General features: G+C 41.0%; 1 protein-coding gene across 7 annotated transcripts; it reads left to right on the forward strand.

Annotated features, from left to right (window-relative positions):
• Nucleotides 1-4,483: 4,483 nt before the first annotated feature.
• LOC147901124 (uncharacterized) lies at nucleotides 4,484-7,147 on the forward strand. Of its 7 annotated transcripts, XR_015541165.1 has the most exons (6): nucleotides 4,486-4,670; nucleotides 4,781-4,840; nucleotides 4,963-5,185; nucleotides 5,324-5,339; nucleotides 5,615-6,295; nucleotides 6,401-7,144. XR_015541165.1 is itself a non-coding variant. In XM_087375966.1 (3 exons), the coding sequence occupies exons 1-3, from the start codon at nucleotides 5,124-5,126 to the stop codon at nucleotides 5,924-5,926; spliced, it is 390 nt and encodes a 129-aa protein (XP_087232092.1). In that variant the 5' UTR covers nucleotides 4,486-5,123; the 3' UTR covers nucleotides 5,927-7,146. The 7 variants fall into 7 exon arrangements, 1 of the variants encoding a protein (XP_087232092.1); XR_015541163.1 differs by having other exon boundaries at nucleotides 4,486-4,840; XR_015541164.1 differs by lacking the exon at nucleotides 4,781-4,840 and having other exon boundaries at nucleotides 4,916-5,185.
• The last annotated feature ends 3,989 nt before the right edge of the window (nucleotides 7,148-11,136 follow it).

Consider the following 11,136-nt stretch of genomic DNA (forward strand, 5'->3'; position numbering starts at 1 on the left):
TCAATAGAATTGGTGTGGCTGCTGGGATATGAATCTCCACGTATGAGGATCATGCCACCTTCGACAACTTGGTAGTTCTCTTGTGCAAATGCTCTCCTCTCTTCTCATCCCATCCCTCTCCCTCTCATCTTCTCTCTCTCTAGTCCTCCCTCTAGTCCCTTGTTTCCCCCACCTCTATTTTTATCTCCTCTCTCTAGAAAAGTGCAATTATTCTCTCTCTAAAAAAGTTGAATTTCTCTCTCTAGAATTCCCCCCCCTTCTGTGTGTGTGTGTGTGTGTGTGTGTGTGTGTGTGTGTGTGTGTGTGTGTGTGTGTGTGTGTCTCTCTCTCTCTCTCTCTCTCTCTCTCTCTCTCTCTCTCTCTCTCATTCGCATTCTCTCCATTCGCGTTGTTGTGTGCCTCGCCATCATCGCCTCGCCATTTGCGTTGTCATACGCCTTGCTATCCGTGCATCGCCATCAAGCACTGTCTCGTGCCTTGTCATCTGTGCCGCCCCGTGCCTATGCCACATGTGCCTACTATTGTTGCCCGTGCGCTGCTGTTTATCCCGTTGTTGCTACCACCTATGCTTGCCACCAAGCGCTACCTCGTGCCTGCGCCTGTTGTCGTTGCCTACGCGCTACTGTCTATCCTGTTACCATCGCCACTTGTGCTTGTTGATTGCATTTGCGTGTCGCCGCCATCGATCTCGCTACTACCTCCACCCGTGCTGCCACTTTCGCACTCCGTGCACCGTGTTTGCCTGCCTCGCTATCCACTCCTCCCTTGCGCTTCGCGCCCATCACCACCTCACTGCCTCCTCCTCCCTGGTTTGCATCTACATCCTCTATGGCAACAAAGCTTTTGGGGTCTGTATCTTTTCGATGGGGTGAAATTTCTCAGTTCTCCAAGCTCTTCACGATTGGCTAGTCAAAATCAGAAGGTATTCCTAGGCGAAGAAGATGCGTGAAAAGTGAGTCTCTTCTAGAGAATTCTCCCAAGCGGCCGACAAAATGCCAGAATCTAGTTGTTCATCTAACGCTGTCCCTTTGAAGGTCAAGAAGAAAAGAGTGTTCAAGAACAAGGTCAAGGTCTAGGAAAAGCCAAGGAGCTATTACTATGATTACCCCAAGGAGCTAGGGTTCTCCGAATTCTTATGTAACAACATGCATTTATATGGTTAAGATGTTCCGTCCTCAGAACCCGTTTGTTCCTAATCAACTTTTGTTCCACATCATGAACTTCATGTGGTAATTTTGTTTGGACACAAAGTGAATTTTCAACAGAAAATTGTGAGCTTGTTTGGGGCAGACCGCCTTGCTGAGGTTTTGGCATCCCCTACATTCTCCAACTTGAATCCTGCAGCTATGAGACAATCAACCTCTTCTTGTGTAATGGATGTTCCTTCTTGCACATGCCACAAATTTGGGATGGTGTCTAGTACTGGACTAAATTGCCAGGTAAAGTTGTCCTTTTTCCTTCCCAACAATGTCTTTCAGCTTGGTTAAAATAAAGGTAGAAAACCCATTTATCATCGAAAAATTCCAAATACCAAGAAAGAAAACAACAAAAGGATTTTGAGATACCTGCACATTCTTGCTAGAGGCTCCAATTCTTCCAAAATTTTGTACAACTCAACATCACCAAAAGGAGACTCCAGAGGCCTTTTAGAATTCATTACCATTTCCTCTATTAGTCTTCGTGTCACACCCATTTATATTTTCCTTGTTCTAGGAGTGTGATCATGGCTTCTTGCACCAATGATGTTATCTTCATCAAGCTCTTCCTTGATGTTCCAACTTGTACTTTGTGTGCATGCATGCCTCCATGTATCATCAACTGAGTGAATGTTGCATCGTGGGGCATGACATAGTGAGCTGTACTCTAGCACATATTAATACACATAGGTACTTTCTTGCAAAAATGGCCCTCAGGGACCCTCCATCCTTGATAGAGGGCACCATGCTGACATCACACTTCTTTCCCAATAGACCCTTGAAAAGTGAATCATTATTCATTCCACTCTTCAATAATTTTGGACACAATGGACTGCCATGTTCAAAGGCATTTGCACATGAAGATTTGCAAACCGTGCCTTCAAATGCAATATTGCAAGTTATAGGCTTTGTCCACAAGCGGCCATCATATTTGAGCTCCATACCCTCCATTGGTCGATCTGCTCTTTGGGGGGGTAGCTCAAAGACACAGTCTCCATTATACTCTCTTGAGAGCTCATCCACCTGCATAATGCACCTGCGCCTTCTCTCTAATGTTGCTAAAATGGTTGATGCACAATGAGAAAGTATGTATTCTACAACACTGGTCCCCTTTGATCTTGCACTTTTACTTGTAGAGGGTTCATCTTCTTTTGTGAACAAGATCTCATCACAAATAGTTTCAAAAGGAGTCCGACTTGACTTGGAAACCTTGTCTACACTTTTCCATGCAGACCTAGAGGAAGATACACTTCCAATAGATGTGTGGGCTTTACTTCTAGGTGATTCCATAATATTTATTCGTGTGAGAGAACTGGACCCTGACATTGTAGATTTCCACTCTACTGTAGACACCAAGTGGACTATCTCGTCATCATCCTAAACACTCACAAAACATTTATCATCGCTGTACTCATCATCCTTGACATATATGGTGTGTGGATCACTTCTAGCCACATTGCCGTGATGAGGATATCCCTCCTCTCATCCCTCCTCAAATCCCTCCTCCCTCGCCTTTGTCCTCCTTCCTCCCTCGCCTTCCTCCTCCCTCCTTCCTCCTCTAATCCCTCCTACCTTGCCTTTATCCCCCCTCCTCCCTCACTTCCTTCATCTTGCCTCCTCCCTCGTCACTCCACCCTCGTGGCTCCCCCCTCGCTACGTGGCTCCTCACGCTCGACTCCTCCCATGACCTCCTCCCTCGTAAGTCCTCCCTCGGTGCATGGCTCAGAGGTATCTTCGTCCCGAGGGCAGGAATTCTACATCGGATAGGTTTACGCTTAAACTTCATAGCATATACCACTTGCACTTGCACGTAATGTTGAGCGTTGTAAATACCACCTGCATAGTGTGTAGAATAGAGTGGTATAGACTAAGATCCACATTAGGACAAATTTAACACAAACGGGGAGCAACCCTATCCCTAACCCCTAATCGTATATACGTGTATATTTGTTCAGATTTCTATGGTATACTCTCTTGCAAAACAACATCAAGGAAAACGTTGTGTGTGATCGTGATGATTTATGAGTCCACAAATCTAAAAGAATCCGATCCAAACCAAGCAACAAAAATTGTGTTCTTCGCAAAACGAAATTGGTGGTCTTTTGGACAAGTTTACGAAAAGCATGGTGTAATACAATGACAATAATAGTGATGGAGATGGAGACGGGTTGGACATGAGGACAATAATAAAAAAGAAGATGGTGACTAGTTTGAAAAGAAATAAATAAGTAAAAAAAGATGAAAGTGGAGATATGCATGTTCATTGTCATTCTTTTTCAACTAAATGCGTCAATTCACGAAGACAAGAATGGTTGGAACTAGTTTGGTTGAAAATGTTTTCTACCAGATCAATCACTAATCTTTTAAATAAAAATTTCAGCCAAACCCGTTGATTCATGACGATAAGGATGAATTGAAGGTTTTGCTTTTAGAATCTTTTCTATGAAGGTATTTTCAATGTATGGGGGGACATACTAACACAATATGTGGCAACTCATTAGCATGCTCTAGTTCTCATTAAAGGCAACATCTCCACTAGGGATGATGATGAGTCTAGTAGTGGGATTCCAAAGTCTAAAGCTCTTACTCTCATTACTCTCAATACTTCCATGCTACACAAATGCATTTGATGAGTGTTCCTAACAAATCGAGGTTGAGTGTCATGTGAATTGCAAATGTTGGAAATTAACTTTAAAGCTTGAAAATAGAAAGTTTTAAAACCTCCGAATTTCAAGGCATTTTAGTTTTGTTTGAAGATTTTTAGCACTATCTTTTAAGGAAGCGCTTTATGAGCACTTTTGAAAAAAAGTCTCCACCCTCGACACTCATCCCATGCCCACTCCCTTTATATTCTAATTTTATCCATGCGTGAGGTTCTCATGCTCTTGTTTGATCTCTCTCTCTCTCTCTCTCTCTCTCTCTTTTCCCCTCCCCAAAAAAAAAGAGCATCCTCCTCCTCTATCCATATACTCTTTGGAGCTCTAGAAAATTGAAATAATGAAGGTAGTGCTCTCGTGTTGTATCTATTAAGAAAATGCTTTTCCTATGAACACTCCATTGGATAACGTGGTTGTGTGAACACTCCATTTGAGTTAAGAAAAATGAAAACTTTTTGAGTGTGGACACTCCATTGGATACCCTTGTAAAGAGAACTCTGTTTCTGTGAACACTCCACTTGATACCCATGTGAGAAAGCGTAGACCTTTGCTTTTGTGGAGAGACCCAACACCAAGAAGGCTTCAAGTAGGAGCTCCATTCCTCTCTTACAACCAACCAACCAAGCATGCACGACATCTAGCTTTACAACCAAGAATAATCAAGCATGGAAGTTGTTGCAACCCCCACTTGAGCAATCAATCAAGCATGGCACTTGTTTTTGCAAACCCTCCACTTCAGATGCTCACCTCATATCTCGATTCTTGATCTCATTCTCGAAATCCTGCAAGAGATTTCCCAAAGCTTCTGAACTTCAAGGTCTCTGTCTCTGTCTCTGTCTCTCTCTCTCCGATTTGTGTTTCTGCACATTTGTGGTGATGGAACAGCATTTGCCGTTTGTTCGTTTGGATTTTCTGTTGCTCTTGCAGTTTCTTTACTGTCTCTATACCATTTGACGAGCTTCTTTCCTGTGGATCGTTTGAATTTTGGTATGCTTCACACGGTGACTGTAACTGATCTTGCGTAGAAACTCGCTCTGATGCATCTAATTTCCGTATTGGTAGGTCGTGGAGGCTTCGCTCTGATGTATTTGATGAGGTATGCTTTGCAGTGAAGATGTTGGATGTTGCTCCAGATCCGGAGGTTGTGAAAAGCCTCAAAGATGGCAATCTCTAGCTTGCTTCTCCAGTGTGACCGATCACCATCGTGGAGCTACCAGCTTGAAGTTTCTTCGGGCTTAGTCCTTGAAGCAACTATGCTGGATCTGTCCCCATGATTTTGATAAGAAATTCGACAGCCAACCCCAGATATGTCCAAACCTTGATTCTGTCCAGGTCAATTTCGCCTATTCTCATTCCAACACCCGTTCTGTTCTTTTTTCTGCGTGAATGATTCATCGTTCGTTCCATATATTAAGTTTGGGTTTTGCGTGAAGTAAGCAGGCCTCATCTGTCGTTTTTCTGTCGATCCAGGTGGCCTCGAGGTGAGGTGAGCTCCTGGAAAACGCTTGAGCTTCGTCCATTAACTCTCTTCAGACTCTCTACCCCTCGGCGTACAGCTTGCAATAGGGTGGTTTTTCGTAGACCTCTTTTGCCATACATGCTGTCTGTCGGTTTCGTATTGCAAGCTGTACCCGAGAGGTAGAGAGTGTGAAGAAACATCGCTGTCGGAAGCTTACGCAATTTGCTGTGACCAAAAACTTGCAAGCCCGTTTGAGGCGCAAGGAACACGACGCCTTGTGGATGCTAACGACTCGCCATCAGACACAGAAGAGGAGGTCTTCGGAAAGCCGACTTCGCACGTTTCTGGATGCTGTACTGTATTTCGGGCTCATGGATGAGAACGCTGGACAAATCGCTGGCGAGGGACGTGGAATATCGCGATCTGTTGTTGGGAACAGCAAAAGAGGCGCCGGTGGAGCAGAAAGGCTGTACATGGTCTTAATCTGTCGAATCCTTCTGCTTTTGTTTCTGGATTGCGATCAGTTTGAATTCCATCAGAGTCTGGATTCTAATCAGTTTGTTTCTGGATTGCAAAAGTTCCTAAATGTCTTGATCACTTTGAAATCTATTTGAGTCTGAATTCTATCAGCTTGAATTCTATCAAGAGTCTGCACGGCTGACAGTTTTACTGGACACCCTCGAGGCAAGTCGTTCTGCAGCGTCCTGGTTCTCAACCTTAGATCTGTTGCACGAATCCTTCTCCTTTTGTTTCTGGATTACAAAAATTCCAAATGTTTGAATACTATCAGTTTTGTTAGTGTATTGCAAAAGTTCCAAATGTCGCGATCTGTTCAGAGTCTGAATTCTCAGTTCGAATTCTATCAGAGTCTGCATGATTGACAAAGTTTTTCTGGGCATGGTAGTTTCTTGTGTTACAGCCAAACATCCCAACAGGAGGAGGAGAAGCAGCAGCTTGCAGAAGCTTATCAGAAGTGAAACAAGGTGCACTAAAAATCAGCTTTGTTAACTCTCTCAATGGCATTTGTGCAGGTTGAAGATGCACTAAACATCAGCTTTGTTACCTCTCCCTCAATGGCATTTGTGCAGGTCAACCGCAGCTCCTCTCCAAGAGGCAAGATCAGGCTTCCAGCAAACATCATTTCCTTCTCTTGCTATGTCAACAGTTTGGAAGAAGGTCAAGTTGCCGAGGGCTTATGGCAAGTGGTGCTATTTCTGCTTTGAAGTCCAATGATGGAGGGAAGAGGCACAATTTCACCTTCCTTCAAACTTTTCGTCCCTATGGGATGCACAACTTGGGGGAGTTGGAGTTGCCATCGGCCTTCGACAACTTGATCTCCTTCCAAACCCTTGACCTATTGGAATGGAATAGCTTGGTGGAGTTGCCATCGGCCTTCACAACTTGACCTCCCTCTAAACCCTTGACCTATCAAGATGCAACTACTTGCTGAAATTGCCATCGATCCTTGGTGCAATTGCCATCGACCCTTTGCAACTTGCCTTCCATCAAAGCCCTTAACCTACCAAGATATGGCAACTTAGTGGAGTTGCCATCCACCCTCCCCTCCAAACCCTTAACATATGGAGATGCAACATCTTGTTACTATTGGCCCCCCACAACATAAACTCCCCCTAATATCTTGATGTATCATGATGCATCACCTTGGTGAAAGTGCCATCACTAGAATATAGCAACTTGGCATTGTTGCCATTGACCCTTGGAGCAAGAGCACATACATGAAATGTAGCAACTCGGTAACATTGCCATTGGTTCTTAGAGAGAGAGAGAGAGAGAGAGACTTTTATGGTACTTTTTATCGATGCTCTTTTCATAGACCTTGATATAAGCCTCAAATAAGCATTGAAAAAGAGGTGTCAATGTAAGCATTAATATAAGCATTGAAATTAGCTTTGGAAATGCCTATTCCAAGTGCTTGGAAGTTTTTTCATGCATCAGCTTGATAAACACATTGCTAGTTTTCACAATCGTATGAAACCTCTAGCATACGAGAAGGTAGATTTAAACTATAGTGAAATCCATGAATATAACAAATTTGTATTATACAATTAGTTATTTGAATCTTCTTCTACATGATTTTTTAACAACATGTTGACTCGTGTGCTAGGTCTTCAATTTCCTTCATATCAAAGACTAGATCTCCCAAATCTATGTTTGAGTAATGATGCAAAAAGCTTGAATTCTCACTATCGGACATTCTCCATATTGTACTTAACATTCTCACCTTCAAAGACATGTTGCTTTCTTTGAGCAATTTAAATCACATAGCGCCAGTATGTCTTCAGGATGTTGAAAAAAAGGAAATTCCTTTTAATTAGTTGTGGGGAAAAGAAGTGGGGTAAAAAGAAAGAAGGCAAGATTAAACAAAACTAAGGGATAAAGGGGGGAGGGGAAGAGATTGGGAAGGGATGGAGAGATCATTTATGGAGGAGGCATTAAAGAGGAATGGACATGCTAAATGGAGGGCAAGGAGTATAGTTATCCTTAGAGATGGTATGCTACTCTATAGCTTAGTGGTAGAGCTCGTGTGTGAAATACAAAAGATTATGGGTTTGAATCCCCTCTTGATTTCAAATATAATGTGCATCCTCTTAGACATAGGCTTAAAAGATTAGCCTATGCGTAAAATAAAATAACCCATGAACAAACATAGGTGAATGAGCTTCCATGGGCTAGGAGAAATAAAGTTGAGTTGAGTGATTGTCTATCCAAAACAATTCAAAAATGTATTAATTAGTGGAAAAGGTACCACTGATGGGGTGGAAAGGCAAAGCGAGGGTAATGATGGCATCCCTCTATTTATCAGGAGAGTGGTCCCCTCGTTTATTTGTGAGTGTGAGAATTTATAATCTTGATACTCTACTTTTGCAAGGATAGTTTCACGATTTGAACCTTTAGGTTGAAGAGAATTCAAAAATGTAATAATTACTGGAAAACATAGGAGCGGTGGGGTGGAAAGGCAATGGGAGAATAATAAAACTTCCTTGTATTTATAACTAGAGGGCCCCCTTCGCTTTTGGCCCTGTCTCTTCTTATTTATGTGGGTGAGAATTTATAATCTTTATACCCTACTTTTTCAATAATATCTTCATAATTTGAATCCTTAGCTCTCTCAATCCACAGGATGATAGATGGGTGCGGTGGAAAGGCAAGGGGAGGGTAAATGAGGACGTCCCTTTATTTACGAGGAGAGCTTCCTCCTATCCTCTTATTTATTAAGGTGGGTATTTACAAACTTTTTGTACTCTATTTCTTTTGCAATATCTTCATGATTTGGATGCTTAGATTGAAAAAAAATTAAGTAGTAGAAAGCTAGGAGGGCTCCTCTGGGGGAGGGTAATGAGGATGTCCCTCTATTTATGAGGAGAGGGCCCCCCTCCCCTCTTATTTATGAGGTGGGAATTTATGACCTTTGTAATCGATTTCTTCTCAATATCTTCATGATTTGAACCCTTGGCTCTCTAATAGCTCCCAAATCTTGAATACTTCATAGCTCAACATGTGTAACTCAAAAGCAAACATGGTTTATCACAATAGAGAGAAAATTCCAAAGAAAATTGCTTGCAATGAGAACAATTGTTTCACATTGTAAGAACACTAAATGAATGAAATATGTTTTTAAAAGCATTGTATTTATAATTATATATGCATTTGTATTTTTTGAGAGCATGTAGTGGAATATAATCATTTGGATGTGCATGAACATTTTCATCGATTTCATCACTATCATGGACTTCAATTACTGTCTTTTTGTAGGGTGTTCTTTCTCTTGTGATGCTTTCCTTACCAATACCAAACTTACAATTTATCTCATGCTTCTTGTCTACCTCAACCTTCATGATTGCCTCCACTTTCTTGTCATCCTTCATGATTTTTGGAGATGGCAAAGCAGGCCACTTGCTACTCTCTCTTTTGCCAGTCTCATTACTCCTTTTCACATCTAGTCTTCTCTCCATCTAGTGGCTTAGTTGAATTGAATCCTTAAGGTATCCCTTGCACTAGCTTGACTCTATTGGGAGAAGTTTTCTATGGTTTCATGATCGAATGTGTTATGCTTTACATCAACCTCCTCACTTGAAAGTGGTGACCATGTGGCCATGTTGAATTGAAGGAAGTAAAGTGAACATGAAATTAAAAGAAAACTAGTATTTCAAAGAGATCAATGCTAACTATTTCCATTATCTCATCATGAGAATCATAAAAGGGGAGACAACTACTTACGTGAAGATCACATCTCTTGGTAATTTTCTAATACTCATGATCTTTTTCCCCTAGGATAGAATTGCATCTTTGAGCCATTTAGTTTCACATTTGCTCGGCAAAAGACATAATTACTATGGACCTAAATCCTTTATTTCTTTTCTGAAAGATCTACTACCTTTCCGTTTTGTTCTTTTTTCCTTTTCATATATTTCAATCCATTTCTCCAGTCCCTCATAATTATAGAGACAACATGTTCACCTTTTACTCCAATGCAATGCTCATCTTCCTTCCCATGATTTTTCCTTGTATCACATTCCCTTCAACTCTTGGATCATTCCTATCATTCCCAAATTCATGTGTAGGGGATTCCATTGCATGAGAACTTTGTGACATCAAACATTGATTCTTGTACCAACCAACATTCTGTAGTACTAGATTCAACCATGTACTTTTCTCTCATACCCTTTCAGTACTTTCATGAAATGCTCCAAGAAGAACATCCATCAACTTTGCATAATTCATCCATATACTAGTTGATCCAATAGATGGACACCTAGATGTAGTTAAATATCTAAATACTTGTTGGCATTGCTTTCTCAATTGAAGATACTACTTTGATGGCCTAAATTCTCATTGGCTTGATTGATGGCTTTCCAATCTCCTTTGGCTGTATCCACCTAAAATATGATCAAGATATTTCGAAATGCAATTATATATATGGAAGAAAACGAATGACCTTCAATGTGGATCATAAATTTGAGATGCACTGCTTCATTAAGCAAAATCAAAGTGCTATTGGAAGCACATATTGCTGCAAAGACATATGTGCAATGGATATTATTTAGAAGTAATTTTGGTATGAAAATATGAAATGTATGAAATAGATTGTAATTGCATGTAATGTCTTGTGCCAATCATGTGACTTTAGACAACTTAATTTTTTTCAGTAATAAAAGCACCTTCAAAGTATGCATGTACCTTGTTGGGGTTTTCACTATCTTTCATGGGAGTAGATAATCATGATGTATTTGGCAACTTTTTCTTCCTCGGCCACATGCTCTTCCTTATTCTGATGATTCTCAAGTCCTCTAATTGCTTCCAATTGTCTTTATCTCTTATCATATGCTTCCAAAGACTTTTAGAAACATTTTTTGAATACATGCATGAGTTCCAAATATAGCCAACTTTAAAATGTTTCCAATAAAAAAGGGTGTAGACAACAACATAAAGACTTTACAGGCCATGTAGAGGTGTGATCATGCCATTCCACCAACCACTCCCAAGATACAAAGCTTTTACATGCCATGTAAAGGTATCTATTGATGTATTAGGATCATGATGTTCCACCAACCATCATTAAAGGTGCTTCTATCTTTGCAAGCTCACCATGGATGTGGTTGAGATGATACGTAAATTTTTGATGGTTTTTTGTATACCACTTTTTCAAGATATATGGATTGGCGACTCTCCAAAATATCTCCACAACAACCACAAGCATAATATTTGAGACAATATCCTTGCACTTTTAGACATGCAAAATTATGTAATCTAGGATAGTCATGCATGGTACACAATAAAATCCCCCATAACATTTCATTTATTT

This window comes from Dipteris shenzhenensis, chromosome 6 (genome assembly GCF_047967505.1).
Source record: "Dipteris shenzhenensis isolate YYH24624 ecotype China chromosome 6, Dip_SZ_1.0, whole genome shotgun sequence".
NCBI classification, from domain to species: Eukaryota; Viridiplantae; Streptophyta; class Polypodiopsida; order Gleicheniales; family Dipteridaceae; genus Dipteris; species Dipteris shenzhenensis.

Excerpts from the sequence above, each read along its gene's own strand:
- LOC147901124 (XM_087375966.1), top strand. The coding sequence starts at position 5,124 with ATGATTTTGATAAGAAATTCGACAGCCAACCCCAGATATGTCCAAACC.